Source organism: Salmo salar, chromosome 14 (assembly GCF_965601325.2).
Source record: "Salmo salar chromosome 14, fSalSal1, whole genome shotgun sequence".
Lineage (NCBI taxonomy): Eukaryota > Metazoa > Chordata > Actinopteri > Salmoniformes > Salmonidae > Salmo > Salmo salar.
Genome location: NC_138304.1, coordinates 77,509,185 through 77,528,938, shown reverse-complemented (window position 1 = coordinate 77,528,938; position 19,754 = coordinate 77,509,185). Strand labels below are relative to the sequence as shown.

At 43.6% G+C, this 19,754-nt stretch overlaps 1 protein-coding gene across 1 annotated transcript in view; it reads left to right on the top strand.

The window, feature by feature from the left end:
- Positions 1-6,736: 6,736 nt before the first annotated feature.
- Positions 6,737-19,754, top strand: part of LOC106570183 (protein Jumonji) — a 95,202-nt gene continuing 82,184 nt past the window's right edge. Inside the window, exon 1 of the mRNA XM_014142229.3 lies at positions 6,737-7,296. Within this exon, the coding sequence (XP_013997704.1) occupies positions 7,252-7,296 (45 nt within the window). The 5' untranslated portion in view covers positions 6,737-7,251. The remainder of the gene's footprint in view (positions 7,297-19,754) is intronic.

Below are 19,754 nucleotides of genomic sequence, written 5' to 3'. Positions count from 1 at the left end.
TGTATGCATTCACTACTGTAAGTCGCTCTGGATAAGAGCGTCTGCTAAATGACTAAAATGTCAATGTAAAATGTAGAAACAGACGCCTCATAAGTCCTCAACTGGCAGCTTCATTAAATAGTACCCGCAAAACACCAGTCTCAACGTCAACAGTGAAGAGGCGACTACAGGATTCTGGCCTTCTAGGAGGAGTTGCAAAAAGAAAAAGCCATATCTCAGACTGGCCAATAAAAAGAAAAGATTAAGATGGGCAAAAGAACACAGACACTGGACAGAAGAACTCTGCCTAGAAGGCCAGCATCCCAGAGTCGCCTCTTCACTGTTGACGTTGAGACTGGTATTTTGCGGGTACTATTTAATGAAGCTGCCAGTAACCAAAAAAGGGTTAAACACTCTGCGGTCCAACTCATCCCAAACCATCTCAAATAGGTTGAGGTCGGGTGATTGTGGAGGCCAGGTCAACTGATGCAGCACTCCGTCACTCTCCTTCTTAGTCAAATAGCCCTTATACAGCCTGGAGGTGTGTTGGGTCATTGTCCTGTTGAAAAACAAATGATAGTCCCACTAAGCCCAAACCAGGTGGGATGGTGTATCGCTGCAGAATGCTGTGATAGCCATGCTGGTTAAGTGTGCCTTGAATTCTTAATAAATCACTGACAGTGTCACCGGCAAAGCACCCCCACACCATCACACGTCCTCCTCCATGCTTCACTGTGGGAACCACACATGCGGAGATCATCCGTTCACCTACTCTGCGTCTCACAAAGATATGGCGGTTGGACTCAAATTTGGACTCATCAGACCAAAGGACAGATTCCCACCAGTCTAATGTCCATTGCTCGTGTTTCTTGGCTCAAACAAGTCTCTTCTTCTTATTGGTGTCCTTTAGTAGTAGTTTCTTTGCAGCAATTCAACCATGAAGGCCTGATTCACGCAGTCTCCCCTGAACATTTTATATTTAGATGTGTCTGTTACTTGAACTCTGTGAAGCATTTATTTGGGCTGGAATTTCTGACGTTGGTAACTTGAACAAACTTATCCTCTGCAGCAGAGTGTCAGGCGGTGGGTAACTGGTGCACTGAATCAGATGCAGGAGAGCAGAAATAAGTGTACAAGGTATTTAATTCCATGACAGCACCAGTATACAGACAATACTCAAGGTGCGGAGAAATACTGGTCACTCAAAAATAACGGGCGTAAATACATAACCCGGCAAACATAACCAGCCGACAAGTACCGACATGAACAATCAATAAACACGCACACTAACATTTGGGAAACAGAGGGTTAAATAATGAACATGTAATTGGGGAATAGAAACCAGGTGTGTAGAAAACAAAGACAAAACAAATGGAAAATGAAAAGTGGATCGGCGATGGCTCGATGACCGGTGACATCAACTGCCGAATGCCGCCCGAACAAGGAGAGGGACCGACTTCGGCGGAAGTCGTGACACAGAGGTAACTCTGGGTCTTCCTTTCCTGTGGTGGTCCTCATGAGAGCCAGTTTCATCATAGCACTTGATGGTTTTTGCGACTGACTGACCTTCATGTCTTAAAGTAATGATGGACTATCATTTCTCTTTGCTTATTTGAGCTGTTCTTGCCATAATATGGACTTGATCTTTTACCAAATAGGGCTATCTTTGGTATACCACCCCTACCTTGTCACAACATAACTGATTGGCTCAAACGCATTACGAAGGAAAGAAATTTCACAAATTAACTTTTAACAAGGCACACCTGTTAATTGGTTGAGAGAATGCAGTGTGCAAAGCTGTCATGAAGGCAAAGGGTGGCTACTTTGAAGAATCTCAAATATAAAATATATTTTGATTTGTTTTACACTTTTTGGGTTACTACATGATTCCATATGTGTTATTGCATAGCTTTGATGTCTTCACTATTATTTCTACAATGTAGAAAATACTAAATATAAAGAAAAACCCTTGAATGAGTAGGTGTGTCCAAACGTTTGACTGGTACTGTATATAAAAAGATCTTTCAACATTCATTTGGTTTCCCTTTTTTTCAATGCATTATTAGCCATGCCAAATGAACAGTCTTTTCCCACCACTGCACCTCCCATTCCTTCCCTCTACTCTGTTACGGGACATCAGTCTGAGTAGCACCGTCTACTCTGTTCAGCCTCACTCACCAATTAAAACCATGGAGAGTGAGAGGTCCAATCAAATCCCCCCCCCCCCCTACCGGAACCCCCACGGCCCATCAGGACACAGTCAGACTCCTCAATCCACCTCCACCCCACCTCCCCACCTCAGAGCAGACCTAACACCAAGCAGCCTGTTAAAGGAGGTTTAAACATGTCTGTCTGCTCAGCGTCATGGCCTGCATGGGCCCCTAGATCAAGTCAAATTTACCTACAGCTATTAGTGGAGAACATGCGTTTGCAATAGAGGCCAGCAGGAATAGTGAATAGGGGCCAAGCAGCCAAGAAACCCTCTGGTCATGGTCCTCTACTATTTTCCAGGCCCTCTTTAGTCGAGGAGGAATAGAGCATAAGCAATTGTAGTGGAAACACTAGCCTGCTTGCTGTGTGGGGGCTAACTCCAAGTCCCTGCACAGCACACAGCACAGTCTGGTTCATTGATTCATTTAGGCTTAAATGTCACTCAACAGGACAGAGCCCCACAGAGTCCCTGGGTGCAGGAGGACATGGAAAAACAGAAAGAGCTCATGTCCCAAACATTAACTGAACTATATATGTCTCTACATCAGGATGCCACATCACTGATGAGTAAATGTATTATTTAAAAATTGATTTATCCCTATACCCGAACAAACGTTATTATACAGTGTAAAGTTTCAGTGTAACAGTTTATAAATATCTTACGGATATTTCATAAATGAGTCATAAAAATGTATAAATATTCAGGCAATCATCAAGACATACCTTATAAATGATCTGCTAATGGTTTATAAATGAAAAGTATCACACGTGTTACTACCTTACAGTATATGTGAATCCTGTGTTTAACTGGGCCTGAAAGCTGATGTCATTTAATCAGACCCATAATATCATGTTAATATCATGTCATCTGCAGCTTTCACTGTGGCTTATTGATCTACCAGATATTGATCCATAGTCTTTATTCATTCATGGACAAGTTCATTTCTTTGATCAGTGTGAGCATGGTGCTGAATCTACATCAGACATGCTGGGGAGTGATATCCCATCCTTGATGCAGGACGGTAATGAAATCAACATGTTCATGCGCTGGTGTTCATCTGTTCCCTGTAGGGCTCATTTCAGCACCTCGGTTCACTATCATCAGGAAGTACACCTGATCCATCCCCAGTGGAAATAGACTGATGTTTTTTTTTGCTTTAAGAACATTAAAGAGCCAATCCAACAGCAGAAGAGACTTCACCTTACGTTTTTACATGATCTCAGAGACTTGGCTGCTGTAAGCAACAGTAATAGTACTTACCCACATCACACAGGTCCACACCAGTGGTGGCTGGTGGCAGTTTAAATGGGGAGGACGGGCTCATAGTAATGGCTGGAACAGAATAAATGGAATAGTCTCAAACACATCAAACACCTAGTTTCCATGTTTGATACCATTCCATTCACACCATTCCATTCATTATTATGAGCCGTCCTCCCCTCACCAGCCTCATCTGGTCCACACAGTCTTCCCTTCTCACACTGCATCATCATGTAGGTTTGTCATTCCTCCTGATAGGTCACTGAATGGCAAGAGGAACCAGTCAGAAAACAGTCATCACAACCAACCAAGATCCTGCTCATCAGTCCCTCAGGACGCACACACAGTTCTGACGACTTCAACGTAAAGCCCTGACAGTGTAGGGGCCAGTAGGGATGTTCTGAGTAACAGAAGGCAGCAGAGTTGTTTCTGACTTGAAGTTCAGTAACCTTCCAGTCGAAAACAGTCATATGCCAAATGTGAACAAAAAAGGGAAAGGGGATACATAGTCAGTTGCACAATTGAATGAATTCAACTGAAATGTGTCTGAATCAGAGAGGTACGAGTGGCTGCCGGTTTGAAAAACGAGCTCTTTCCAGGGATGGAAGGTGTCGCTGTACTCCTAATTATCCCAATAGGTAAATCAAGAAGATTGAAATACTGCTGTTTCTTTAATAAAACATGCATTTCCGTTAGCATGACAGGCTAGTTAATGCAGCTCATTGGATTCCATGAAAATGTAACGCTTAGCATTGGGGTGAGTAGCTACCAGAAGTGTTGTGGAACTAAATGGGCTGCTTTACCAATAGCTACCTAGCATGAGGACGAAAAAGGCAGTTTAATTAAAAACTAGCAGTATTTTAATCTTCTCAGTTTGCTGAATAGGATAATTAGGAGTACAGTGACACCTTCTTTTCCTGGATTGAGGTGGTTTTTCAAACCATTTCTCTTCTTGTTCACCGAGATGAAAAGGTATTGGAATATGACTATTTGGACTTGAAAGTTTACTGAACTTCAAGTCAAAAACCTTTGGTTAATTGGTTCCCTGGTCACTGCTAAATAACTGTTTTTCAGGAAAGAGATTATATTTTCCCTTAGTTGTGGGGGTGGTAGATGCCTACAGTGTCTTAAAGTGAAGGAAGGATGCTTAGATTCATGATCAGTAGGCTATGATTAATCTACTTAATCTTCTAGTCAACGTTAACATGAAAAGCTCATTTTGAGTCATATGGATGGTGCTAAGTGAATGTGTCACATTTCTAAGCAATGTGGTGACAATTACTGTAACCTCCTACTGTAGCCCAGATCTCATCTGGAGTTAGTTTAGTAGGCTACAACAGAAACGCATTCAATGTTTATTTAAACGGAAACGGTACTGAACGACAGGTTGAAGAAGAGGACTATGGTGGCCCAGAGGGCGTTTGTGTATGGTGTTGTGCTGCACCAGTTTGAGATCTCTAATGGTCACACCCATATTGATCAGGCCACACCTTGCTACACCCACTAGGCAGGTAGCCTAGTGTTTAGAGCATTGGACTTGTAACCGGAAGGTTGCAAGATCGAATCCCCGAGCTGACAAGGTAAAAATCTGTCGTTCTGCCCCTGAACAAGGCAGTTAACCCACTGTTCCTAGGCCGTCACTGAAAATAAGAATTTGTTCTTAACTGACTTGCCTAGTTAAATAAAGGTAAAAAAATGGAGGAAACATACCTTAAAAGCTGTTAAAGAATGGTGCACACTGTTTTAGGGAAATGTGTTGTTCAGTAGCATGTTGTCCATAAACGTACAAAGCGCCACGCAATGTAGAAACATTGAACCAAACTGAACGGCAGTGGTGGAAAAAGTTCTACATTGTCATACTTGAGTAAAAGTAAAGATACCTTAATAGAAAATGACTCAAGTAAAAGTGAAAGTCACTTCATTTCAAATTCCTTATATTAAGAAAACCAGACGGCAGTATTTTCCTGTTTTTACAGATAGCCATGGGCACACTCCAACACTCAGACATCATTTACGAAAGAAGCATGTGTGTTTAGTGAGTCTGCCAGATCAGAGGCAGTAGAGATGACCAGGGATGTTCTCTTGATAAGTGCGTGAATTTGATATTTTTACTGTCCTGCTAAGCATTCAAAATGTACTGACTACTTTTGGGTTTCAGGGTTTTAGTATGGAGTAAAAAGTACATTATTTTATTTAGGAATGTAGTGAAGTAAAAGTTGTCAAAAATATGAATAAAGTAAAGTAAAGATCCCCCCCCCCCAAAACTACTTAAGTAGTACTTTAAAGTATTTTTACTTAATTACTTCACACCACTGCTGAACGTCATCACTAGCATCAAAGTCATAAACCCCGGGCCATTTCTACGATTTATCTTCTTAAAATGTGATTTTAAACCTAACCACACTGCTAACCTTATGCCTAACCCTAACCTTAAATTATTACTAAAAAGCTACTTTTTTGGGACAATTTGGACTTTGTAGATGTGAATCTGACTTTGTGGCTATTGAAGCTAGTGTAAATCAAACTGAACGCACCCCTGTAGGTTATGTGCTATTGCAAGCTGCATGTGCTCAGCGCGAGGGACTTTAGGAAGTCATTTTGGAAAATTGGAAATCCTAAGTTTTCACATACACATTTTATAAGCTTACCAAAAATAATATGGTCGCTGTGATGAAGGTTTATTTGACCGCTTTCCTTACCTCAATGCTTCAATGCCATTCTGAAGGTGAATGCAGGCCTGTGGCCTAAAAACAACATGACAGCGGTCTAAGGCACTGCATCTCAGTGCTATAGGTGTCACTACAGACCCTGGTTTGACTCCAGGCTGTATCACAACCGTGATTGGGAGACCCATAGGTCGCACAATTGTCCAGCATCATCCGGGTTTGGCCGGGGTAGGCCTTCATTGTAAATAAGAATGTGTTCTTAACTGACTTGCCTAGTTAAATAAAGGTTAAATCAAATAAAAAATACATTGTCAATTACTTTGTAGCATTGGCATTGCATAGATTGAGGGCTTGAAACAATGTTGCTAATTTGCACACTAAATATGAATGGGCTCCAGGTCAGCTTTTCACAGGATCGCTCGAGCCACTGAGGAGAAATAGGAAACGAAGTAACTAGCGAAGAACCAACTAGCCTACACGTGGGGATCCCATTCATTCAAACAAGATAGGATACTTTATCCGGGATATATTATTCATCTCGCGTTTTGTAAAATCATTTTTACTCGGTGCCTGAAAAACGGCCTTTTAAAGTTGCCGCTGTCCATGGTAACGGATGTGATAGGCTGAACCAGGGGAAGAAAGAAACTCGCCTCGTTTAGAATAGCTGCGGTGCTGGAGTAGTCAACACTCGTCGCCTGATAGTTCCAGCCAAAACGGGACATCAAACCTTTTTTATTTTATTTATTTGGTTCAATTTAAATCCTCTTCTCAAACAAGATGTGACTCTTTTCAAAGAACAGATACCTTTTAGAATATCCATGTCGTTCAGGATAGCCGGGAGAGAGAACGTCAAGGGGTTTTCTACGATTGGAAGTTATTTGTTGTGAATTGTTTTGAATATGTTATTCCGAAGTGAGTTTGTTTTTTGTTTGTCTCCGTTCGTCGTGGACCTTTAATTTGGAATCTATCGACGAAATCCAGATCGTCAAGGGAAACCCAGAGCGAGGATTCTACAAAGCCAGAGAGCTCACAGACCGGGGATTTAAATTGTTTGGTGTGCTCCGGGAGAAGCGAGAGTCAAAGAAAGAAATTCATGTGGCCATTCTCTCTTTAGCAAACATTTTGGATTGCAGAATGAGCAAGGAAAGACCTAAGAGGAATATCATCCAAAAGAAATACGTGAGTAACTACTAGCCTATTATTGGCCAATGTGTAAAATAATTGAACCTTTACAAGTTTGCACGTTCATTTCGCCTGTTTTGAAGAAAATGCATAAACTTCGATCACGGAGTGTGAAGGTTACCATTACACAGCTGTGGCCTATTGGGGCCGAATTTCCTTTTTAGATGGTAAAGTTGTAGAATGTGTTATCAATTAGACTTTATTTAAATTGTCGATTTGTATTTATAGTGTCTGTGTTGCTTAATTTCTTCAACATAAGGCAAGACGATTTATTTGATTAACTATCCACGGAAGGGCAATGCGCATTCTGGAATCATCTCTGTACAATATAACAAACGACTTGTTGTGTGAGGTTTATTGATTAAGTCCGAATTTTCCACAGGAGCTGGCTAATTGTTTTCAGAATGTCTTTGTTTTCTCCCATAGCCCCTTTCAGAGCCATGAAGACAGCCATATCGCCCATGGCTGATTCCGGGTTCTATACCCCATTCTGAGTAGCCCTATATAAACTGTGGTATTTATAAAAAGAACACCTTGTTTTGCTATTGGATATCACAACAACATTCACTTTAGTTATGTTGATGCGACTTGAGAGTACCTGACTAGCACGGTCCGACCATGACGAGTGGACTGTAGCTCTTTCATTTTCTCCGTAGGGGGAGAGCGCAGAAAGGGGGTCAGGCAATTTTTACATTTCCGTAGAATTTCCAATAATTTACAATCGTAGTGCAACGCTCAGGAGGAGTTGCTTGTCTGTGTTTGTTTACTAACACACACACACACACATATATATATATATATATATATATATATATATATATATATATATATATATATATATATATATATATGCATATGCAATAAAGGGTCTGATCATTTTAATTCCGCGTAGCACGTCTGTGTGACCTCTGTGAATGGGATATATTGCAGCCTGAGCTTGCGGAGCAAGAATGTTAGATTCTCGGATAGTTTTTTAATTATTCGGGATATCTCCAGTTAATAGTTTTTAAGCAGACGAGAGACCATGGATGCAGCTAAACGAAATGTTAGCGGTTAGTTGATTAAGCGCTAGCTTGTTTATGGTGTAATTTTAAGGAGGTAGTGTTTCAGTCGCATTGCAGAGGTTCATGTGAAGGGGAAGCAAAGAAGCGACCATTTTCTTTCTGCGATTACCTAATACCGGCGAATTTGGCAGAAGGGGGCGATACCAACGTTGGTAATTTCAAGGTTTTTACCCTCGGTGTAACCTACAACATTTAAAGTATTTAAAATTGGGGTTTAAAACAGGCGTAAGCTAAACAATGACGTCCTCTCAAACGGAGACACTCAGCACGTCGCATGGCTGAGTTTAACCCTCACATTACAGTGTGTGTTCTCGTGTGAAGTTTCCTCGCGTCAAAAACAATGTGAAGTTATTATGAACCATTGCATAATACCTTTTATTTCAGATGTACCTTTTTTGTTTCCATTTAACTCATCTCAAAACATTTTGGCCACGTGTGGGCCCGCTGCTGACTAGGCTACTTTGTTTGTGGCCCACGATGCACTGAGAATAATCAAAGTCCATCATAACTGGCGATTGTCGCCTTCCCCAATCGTTCCACTCTAATAACGTGGTTGAAACATTATACTTTTATATTATGAGGTGAAATAATACTTAATTCTTGAAGTGTTAAGCATATAGTTTTCAAACTTTTGATTAAGTCAGTACATTTCCCCATGAGTTTGATACTATTTATCCCCGAAATACTCACCTCTTATGGCAATGCTATTAAAGTAATCAATGCATTACATTTCCAACATTGTTGGGGGACTGGTGAGATGATTTGGAAAAAAATTACAGCTGAAGTCTAAAATTGTCTATTTTTTATTATTTTATTCTTAATTTCTTGTGTAATTGTAGATGTATGCTCATGTGGCTGTGTGTGGAATTGGACCGCACAGAACATGGCTTTCACATCTGCTGAGGTGCAGCAGCTGGGGTAGAAATCTGCTCAGACCAAACCATGCGAACAACAAAACAACCTGGAGGTGCCCCCCCCCCCCCTCTCCTTGGGCCCCCACTCAAAACGCAACACCCTCCCCCTCAACAACTCTTGGCCCCTCTGGTTTAACCTCCCCTTAATTAGCGTTAGACAATTATCCATGCTTGGCTTAAGCATGTCCCCTGGAACACTGTGTGTTGTTATTCTCCATCCATGTTATTAAAATTCATCAGTCAGGAAAAAAACTTAATAAAAGCAAACAAGGCAAGGCAATTACCGCTCCTTTGATAGGACACAAAAGTTAAAACGGCCCCTCTCAAATAACTGCTTTCTATGGTGGCTGATCACTTTGCCTGGTAATTTGACAGACATTTAGAGGCACAAACACATTCTCTCCTATTCTGAAATTCTACATTTGTATATTCAGTGAATTTGTGGGGGTGTGTTTAAGTCAGTTGGGTAGCAGCGTTAGTTATGTTTGTGGTGTTGTTTAACTGAACATAGCATTGAGAGGAGATGTGCAGCCAGGGCCAATTTGTCCTGACTAGGCTGTTCTCAGGGTGTGTGGAGCTGGGCTGGCCTCTGTGTGCTGGGATAGAGCTGGGCTCTGTGCTGGGATAAGCACAGCTGCTGCAGGGGTCTTTACAAATGTAAAGAAGCTGTCAGTGTTTCATCAGTCGCACAACTGATGAGGGCGACGTTGAAAAATCCACTGCAGTGTGTGGCACACAAAAAGAGGAAACAAAAATAGAGCGAGAGCCGGGAACGAGGCCTGTAAAGGTTCCATCCCCTCTCACCCTCCCTCCCCAGTCCTTCAGCTTTACTATTTAAATGTGGGCCTCGTGTTCACCCACAAGGGTTTGTGGACCTGAGCCTGAATGTGCTTAATTTAACCTTCTGTTTTAATGCAGATGGTCATTTATTTATTTTATCCATATTTTCTTCATGTGTGGAACATGAGTTCACAGTTCCTCTCTGAGGAGCCCTGGCACTGTAACTGGGTCAGTGAGATGCTGTGAGGTAGGGAGGTTGTAACAGGAATGTTTCAGATACTTTATCCTTACTCTATACCACTACCCTCCCTCGCACCTTCTTGTCAAGCGTTCCCAGTATTAGCTGTAGTTATATCCTCTCTTATATCGGAGGAACCACCGGCACCACAGTATGTGGAGAGCCGTATCTCTTGGAAGGCGGGGAGCTGGTAGACACAGCATTTTGATTCGGTTCTTCTCCTCAGTGTTTTGCTGTCTGCCAACAGACAATGTTCCACTTTACTACGTCGTTACGGGAGCTCCCCAAACTGCCGGTTTTAATTTGGGCCGCCGGTGATCAGCAGCAGCCAGCCCATTGCTTCCTATTCTCCGTTCTCTCTCTCCTCTCTGTCCCAATATTTATGGCAGCTTTACGTCACACACCCTGACCCTCTTACCCTGTCATGTAATGTGATCTTTCTCTTATCAGCTGTTATCATCTCGGGACAATCTCTGCACACGCCACAGTTCCTCCTTTGTTAGTTAGACCAACCTGTTTATGGGCAAACTACCAGCCAGGATTATGCCTGACTGTACCAGGGTGGGTAGTGCCTGACTGTACCAGGGTGGGTAGTGCCTGACTGTACCAGGGTGGGTAGTGCCTGACTGTACCAGGGTGGGTAGTGCCTGACTGTACCAGGGTGGGTAGTGCCTGACTGTACCAGGGTGGGTAGTGCCTGACTGTACCAGGGTGGGTAGTGCCTGACTGTACCAGGGTGGGTAGTGCCTGACTGTACCAGGGTGGGTAGTGCCTGACTGTACCAGGGTGGGTAGTGCCTGACTGTACCAGGGGTGGGTAGTGCCTGACTGTACCAGGGTGGGTAGTGCCTGACTGTACCAGGGTGGGTGAGTGGGGGGGGCCTGACTGTACCAGGGGGGGGCGAGGGAGTGAACACAGTGTAAGGAATGTGCTCTGCTGTGCTCTGGGTAATGACTGTCTGTGCGGAGGAGGATGTTTCCCTATGGACTGTAATCCTGTCTAAAGTATACGCTATCATATGTGCCAATATTCTGAGAGGACAATGTGTCGGACATTGTGCTGTATTGAAAGACTGTTCAGGATATATAAATAATCTCACTTAAACCATGTGTATTCTGGATCTATATATATATATATAATATATATATATATGTGTGTGTCACGTACACCACATTCTCACTGAATGCACCGTTTCATTTTGCTCCATGATTTATGTCCTACTCCTGTGGGTTTGGCCGGACAGCTGGACAGCCCTGAGAGGACACAAGCTGTCTACACAAAGTGTGTGTGTGTGGCAGCCACAGCTCATCCGTCCAAGATCCCTGAGAAGCTGAATCAACATTTTACATGTTTTTGGTTTGGCCTTAACATGCTTAAGCTCTGAGGAGGGAGGACACTGGACACTAAGCTGGACAGTAGTAGGGAGGCTCCATAGGTTTGACTGGAGGGCAGAACAGGGGTGACTGGGCTGTCACTAGAATGGAGGCCATTATGAGCAAGAGACCTTAACCTCGCCAGCTGAATGGATGAGGTCGTTTAGAGATCTAGTGAGTCTCTACTGACTGTAAAGCCTAACGGAACTGTTGGTGCTGTCGCGTCCTGCCATCCAACCACTAACCTAACATAGCAGGCCTAGAAAGACACCAGAGCGGAGTCCCCACTTCTGTTCTTCGGGAGAAATGGAAGTTAGGTTGAAAGTACTGTATCTTTGAAACCTGGAAACATCCACTTTCTAGCTACCCTGCGGAGAATGTCCAACCACAGACAGCAGGCCAGTTATATACGTTCTCGGTCAATCCGGTATTATCCCCAGATCCCCCTCTACCACTCGGACTTGTCTTCATCAGGCAGCAGTAAGCCTCCAGGGATAAAGCAATAGAATGGAGCCTTTGATTATATTGATCCGCATTAGACTCTTAACGCCTGTATGGTTACAAGCTGCTCAATGGGAAACGAGGAGGATATCATTTTTTTTGGCGTTATTCAACATGATTTATAAATCATTATACTCAATGTCTAAATATAGTTTACATTAGACTGTTGATAATCAGACTACACAGTTGTGTTAGTCCTTAGTGTTATACCTGGTTTATAGGCCTCGTATTTCCTCATACAGTATCTTACTTTGAGTCGCAGTTCACTCATAACAAAACTCTTATGTAGTTCTGGGTTTCCTCCAATTTATTCTCTATGAATCATGAGCGATGCAATCATGGTGATGTTTATAATGACGCTGATATTTCATATATATGGCTGTATAATATCTTTGTTTCCTGCCAGAGAGCTCATATGGACCTTTTGGCCACCGCTCTGTGTTCGATTGGCACACTGACTTATCCACAGGTTGTTACATTGTAGTCAGCGTTTCTCAGATGTCACATTTACTGTGACGATGAAGATATCTATTTACTATTTCCATTTTTATTGCAGCCATTTTGAGGCCTTTGAACAAGCCTGGGTTGTTTCTGAAAGATGACCTCCCTCTCAGTGCATGTTAATGCAGCCTTTTCAACATGCATCAGCCCCTTAGAGGACAGGCCTAACTCTGGGTGGCAGCTCCCCTCGGCTTGCTACAGTAATGAGCTTGTCCGAAAGTGGCTACATTGTGTACTTGGCTCACTATAAACTGCTGGAGTAGTTAGGCGGGCTGCATTGGCTTTGTGTGAGCTGTGTGCAAAGTGAAAGCGGGCTAGAGTGTGTGGTGGTGGGGTGGTCTCAAAGGTGGGGAGACAAGAAACAGTTGATTTTATTTTTAGGTCAATGGAGACGAGTTTCAGAGTTACAGCTCTGTGTGCTCCATCGCCGTGAGAAACGCATTAGTCTCCCGCTCCATCTTGTCTTGTAATAGAATACTGAGTGGCTCTTTTAAAAAAAAATACAAAAAAATATTATTCACTCTGTCATTACTCAGCCAGGTACAAATAGCTGAGCGACCCCCATTTCCAGCGGGATCAGCACGAGAGCAGGAGCTACGGCGGTTCTCTCCAGCTTAGCCGGAGATTCTCCTCTAAACTGCTGAGGGGTTGGCGCTGTGGGCTCTCGCTGCTTTCAGCACTCTTATATTAGTTTAGTGTGTTTATGTATTCATCATCTGTTTGGTGGGAGATTCGTCTCCTTGGTGGTTTCTTCTCGCTGCACTCTTCCCCCATTTTGTTGTTCTCGCTTCAGACTGCCAAAGGAAACGTTGGAAGCTTCCCCAGATAGATGTCATGCAGCTGGAGTCTAAACTGTGAATACCTCGCCTCTCCCTCGCACCATAAACAGGCACCCTGTGCTTTGTCCCTGTGGGTCAGCTAAATGCATGAGGCCAGGAGTTTGGTTAGCCACACGGTCTGTCCCTCACAAATAGCATTAGAGCGTTGCTGTTGCTTTGGTGGCCTGAAACATGGAAACATGAAGATGACTCAAAATATCATGTGGTTTCATAAAGCACTTTGACAGATGTTCATTATGACCTAACAGTGAGATTAATATTTAACATAATCAGATTTCTGAAAATTCTTCTGTCTGTCAAAAGTAATGTCTTTGATCTCCTCTCTGCACAATGGCAGCATTTTAATGGCACTTCTAGCTGCTAAGTTTCCACTAGGCCTCACAGCAGGGTACTGTAGTGTTTGGTACACCCATGGAAGGGAGCCAAAGCCCAGGCTGAAAGGCTGGCCCTGCCCCCTGGCCCTGGATCAAATCACGGGCCCAAAGGCAGCACTAAAACACAACCTGTGACAGTCAGAGCAAACTAAAGAGGATAGAAATAATTAAATTGGGCACTGTCGTAGCTAATGACTGAGCCGGGTCTGGAAACTGATTTTTTTAATCACTTCTTGGAGTAAATGTAGCTCATGACAGATTCATATACTGTACACGCAGAGAACAAAGCCTGGCTTAAATCCCATTTACATAAGTCATTTACAGCTGATTTACACTACAGCCATTAGGGCCCATAGATGTCCATCTAGGCCTACAGTATACTCTGACTGAGAGCAGAGTGGGAGATTAGTAATGGTTCAGTTGGTCATCCTGAAGTTCAACCCAAACCAACTCTGCCATGTAATGTAAACTGAATCTGGAAGTCACTCTAAAGACAGGGTAACCATAGTGACCAGAAGTTTATATTTTTTTTTATACACCGTGCCATCAGAGGGGGCCTAACCACTCCGTTACTATAGCAACTGCTGGAGTGGGGCAGAACGGAGCGTCTGTCTGTTTCAGACTTGACACTCGAGTGTCTGAACATAGTGGAGAGCTGAAGTTAGATTAAAGTATCCCTGCACAGAATGTACTGAGTGGTGGTTGTATAACCGGCTGAGAGGCATGACTTACTGTGGTGTGAAATGTGTGGCCATTTACACTCCTCTTGTGCTCCAAGCATTTCACACAGCAATAACTAGGGTATTGTCTGACAGAACGAGCTGTATCAGGCCTATCCCTTTAATAGCATACTATTGTATTTTGAATGAAACCATAAAACCATTACCTGCTATTGTAAAAAAGAGTTCCACTGAAATCAACTGTGGCATTTACCCCTATCAGCCATTGTTGCCACATTTACTTGACTACCTGAATGGAGAGGGAGTGGAGGAGCGGCAGCCATTTAGTTTCCTCTGGCTTAGTATTGAATGGTCTTACTGGCTTAGTGCTCAGACATAGTGGAGTGGAACCACCGTTAGACTCTCCTCCTTCAAGGTTGGCTGAGTACCTTTATCACTGGACAATCTGCCAGACCTGCTGACTGAGGCAGCAGCCATGGTTTGGTGTGGGGCTTTGGGTGACTGACTTGGCCTGATGGGACAGGTGGTGTGTGACTGGCTCTCCTGTTTACTGTGACATTGGCAGAGGATCCTGTAAGGGGTGACACCGTGGTAACCAGGTTTGTCTGTGTGCCTGAGACAAAGTACATTTATTTCACCTCAAGCAGGATCCCTTTTGAGCTCAATTACCAACAAGCGGGAGAGGAGCGAGATAATGAGAAGAGCGGGAAGGAGGCGAGAATGGGAAAGAGGTATGAGTCAAACCAGCTGCTCCTCTCTGTACAATCTCTAATCTGCTGGAGATCCTTCCCTCTGTATCTCATCGTTTCTCATACATCCTCATGTTCTGCGCATGGATCCAGAGTATGCCGCCTCACTGTAACACCTCCCCATCCTACCCCTGTAACCCCTTCCCTGGGCCTCTTCTCTCCTCCAGTCCCCAGGCTGCCGCAGGGTTCTTTGTGAGGCAATGGGCCAAGCTGTGAGGTGAAAATCACTTCTTAATTGCCCATTTTCTGCAGCTCTGTGCCAGAGAGGGGCTTTAGTGTTGTGAGCCCTGAACATCCTGAACAGCTCCACTAAACACCTGGCTTTGTGTTGATAGCAGGCTGGCCCATTGTAATCTACAGTCATATGGCCCTGCACTCTGAATGGCCACTTTCATCATGTTTTTCCCAAAAATTGCTTGCATTACAGATGTAAAAAGCATATCAAAAGTTTATACAGTGTGAGAATTGCCATAACAATCTGAGATACCAAAATGGGTCCATGCTATGCTGGCATGGAATGGCCATTTTTTTTAAAAAGTGTGTGTGTGTGGCTTTGCTATTAGATCCACCTCAGTCTTGTTGTTCTATGTTCATGAGAGTGTGGGAGCCCATATGCAGTACCACAGTGCAGAGCCAGGCTGGGGCCCCTCAGTGGTCAGTCAACTGTGTGTGTTCTGCTGCGGTCACCACCATTACCAGCAGAGTAACGGCTAATCTTATCTACCTGACAGTTAGCATTACACTCAGCCTTCTCTCCTGCTGCCATCTCTTTTGAGCGTCACTCTACAGTTCAGCCACACTGTCCTCTTGCCCTGTCTTCCTACCAGGCTGCTCATTGTCTCAGTTGAAAGAGTGCTTTAGTAACAGAGTTGAAGTTTCTCCCTCCCAGTCAAACTGGCCTGTAAAGTCCAGGCCGGCTAATCGCTAGCCGCTTGTATCGGTCACCCACAGTGTGTCCTGTCGGTACACTGGGCCTGCTGCAGGAGTGCGGAGCTTATAGCTCCAGTAAACCACATGAAAACCTCTCCACTTAATTTTTCTTGGCCCTGATACCCACTGACCTGAGTTGTTTTCCTCCAGCTAACAACTAGAGCAGTGTAGTGCGACTACAACGTAACATAATTTAATCTCTCAGCATCTGGCAGGCGACTGCTCTCTGAAATCCATCCACCACTGGTTTTATGGGGCATGAATCTGTTGAAGCCATGGCTGCTGCTGCTGCTGGCTGACTTGCTCTTTTCTCCTGTTGTAAATAACTTCTCTCCATCAGGAATATTAGTCCTTTTTATTATGGGTCATTTTCAGGCCTACTTTGTTTGAGAGTCTAAAAATAAAGACTTGTGAATTAAAGTAAACATGGTTGAAATGTGATGGTCATATGGCTGGACTATATTGAGTAACCGTAGTGCTGAGAAAAAACAAATGACGTTTTCTGCTGCTGTTCTTTTGGTTCCTGAAACATGTCTGGTAGGTTGGTTAGGGGTTAAGCACAGCGTTTGTATACTGTGAACTCTCTGACCCTGATTGGACGTTTACAGATGGGACAAAGCAGCTTAGCGTCTCGGCTCAGTCAGGGCCTGCCGCCTCACACTCGCGTCAACACAGCTCCTCAACCGCCATGATGGAGCAGTGATTGTGCATGATTGGAGCTGCAGAATGCTCCTCTGTTTTTGTGGTAAGAGTACCCCTCCCCTCTGCCTCCCCGAGACACGTTTTTCTCGCTGCTAATTGACTGTGTGAGCATGGCTCTGGGAGCACTGTGCTGCATGGCTCTCCCTGGCTGTCAATCGCTCTGCTTGGTTGTGAGAGGTGACTACAGAGCTATGCCCTGTTCTGTCTGTCCTAAAACCACAGGACTGTGATGCTACCACCCACACATGCATGGGACAACCACCTACCTTGCCCTGTCCAACTCACTCCAGAGAAACTGAGAGTCTCTTCAGTCCATGCCACTGAAATGGATATTTGAGTTTGACTATACTCAGTTTATGATGTATAGGGGCTGGTTACTTGTCTTTCATTTTATAAATGTCTATTATTCTGAACAAAAATAACAAATGCAACAATTTCAATGATTTTACTGAGGTACAGTTCATATAAGGAAATCAGTCAATTGAAATAAATTCTTTAAACCGTAATCTATGGATTTCACATGATCTATGGATTTCACATGACTCTGCAGGGGTGCAGCCAGGAGTGGGCCAGGGAGGGCATAATCCCATCCACTTGGGAGCTAGGCCCAGCCAATCCGAATGAGTTTTCCCCCACATATGCCACACCCTATTACAGACTGAAAAACTCCTTAGTTTCATCAGCTGTCTGGGTGGCTGGTCTCAGACAATCCCACAGGCGAAGAAGCCGGATGTGGAGGTCCTGGGCTGCTGTGGTTACACGTGGTTGTGAGGCCGGTTGGACGTACTGCCAAATTCTCTAAAATTGTGTTGGAGGTGGCTTATGGTAGAGAAATGAACATTAAATTATCTGGCAACGGCTCTGGTGGACATTCCTGCAGTCAGCATGCCAATTGTACGCTCCCTCAACTTGAGACATCTGTGGCATTGTGCTGAGAAAACGGCACATTTTAGAGTGGCCTTTTATTGTCCCCAGCACAAGGTGCACCTGTGTAATGACCATGTTGTTTAATCAGCTTCTTGATATGCCACACCTGTCAGGTGGATGGATTATCTTGGCAAAGGAGAAATGCTCACTATGAGGGATGTAAACAAATGTGTGCACAATTTGAGAAGCTTTTTTCAGAATCTTTTATTTCGGCTCATGAACCAAACACTTTACATGTTGTTTATTTTTGTTCAGTGTATATAAACATCAAAATGTATACAGTAGCCCTTCATGCTAGTTTAGTTTAATGTTCTCCCTCCTCACCAGAGTAAAGCTAGTCTAAACCATACTGTTTTATTTCACGGTCCTGTGAAATGAATTCATGGAAAAGCTGAAGCCCTCAGTGTCTGATTCTGCAGTGTGCATATTCTCTCCCTAAATGAGGGCATTGATGTATGAATAACCTGTCAGAGGAATTGATTCCAAAAGCAGCTGTCTCCTCCTCAAACACATGGCTGTTCCCAGTGAGCCCACAGATTGACAGCCAAATGGAGGTTATCACCTTCTATCAGTCAGTAGGACGTCTTGGCGTCTAAACCTCTACCGCGCTCTGCTATACTTTTGTATTCAGGGCCAAGTGTTTTTTTTTTCTGTCTCACAAAGGATTTGATGAATAGCTTTAATACAAGGTTTCCGTTTGCTCTCCGAGAAAAATAACGCCAATACTTTAAACTGAATGTGCAAGGGTCATTTTGTAAGCTGTAGCACTACTGCTGCCTTTTTCCTACTCTAGAAACCCCCTCTCTGTGGTTTCTCTTTCTCCTAACCCCTACTCTTTTTCATTGCCTGTCTCCTCCATCCATGCTGCAATTGTCTGTTCTGAACGAGACTCTGACGCCACATGCCTCCTTTTTGTGTGTGTGGACCTGTTCCTTCAGTCCCTCTAACCTGGTGTCTGCAGGTGTTTTGTAAACGGTGTGGTCAGCCATGCATAGTGTAGCCCAACTGTATGGTAATATGAGACGAGTCATTCTACAGCAGTGATTCTACTCTGAGTAACAACATGGATCTAGAAAGCACCTGAACCTTTATTCTCTTCACTCATCATTCAGCTTCTCTTTACAATGGCTGATTGACAGATGGCCATATTTAATGTTGTGTGTTTATTTTTTTTATTTTTATGACAAACAATGGAGAAAGGCAATAAATGTGCAATGTTAAAGGTCTTGTGTCCTGTGATTTAATGGAGCTAATGTATTTACAATAGAGGATGGGACTGAAGCGGATTGCCAAGCCCAGTATCAACGTATTTCTATGTTGAACTGGCTTTTATTCCTCAAGGCTGTTTGGACAAAGGCAGTAGTGTCTGAATAGGGATGTGAGATATTCACAGCTGTGTTCTGCTGAAGATGTTTCCTCTATAAAGCCACTACAGACAGGGGAAAGAATGTTGGAATTAGAAATGGATGATTTTCTAAGGACAGGTACACAAGGCAAGTATCCTCGTAAGAATACACACCACACTTTATTTATTGTGAAATTAGAATTTTATTCAATGCATTCATAATACAAAAAAAATAATCATATCTTATCTGTACTTCTTCTACAACTCTGAAATAAATCAATAGTAATTAAACTGCCTGTTCACCGTAGAGGAGGGCATGAGCTGTCAATCAGCGCCTCTTTTTTTCCCCATCTCATCAAAGGGCCACTGCTCCTCCTCACACGCCCAAACCTTTCTCCTCTCTTGCCGCATGATTCTGGCCAGGGTCTGTCTCACGGCTCGGCTCCTGCTCAGACAGATGCTGGCGGTGTGTCTGAGCTGGTACATTCGGCTCGCACTCCCAAAGACCCGGGCCTCCACCTGTGCCATCCATGGTACA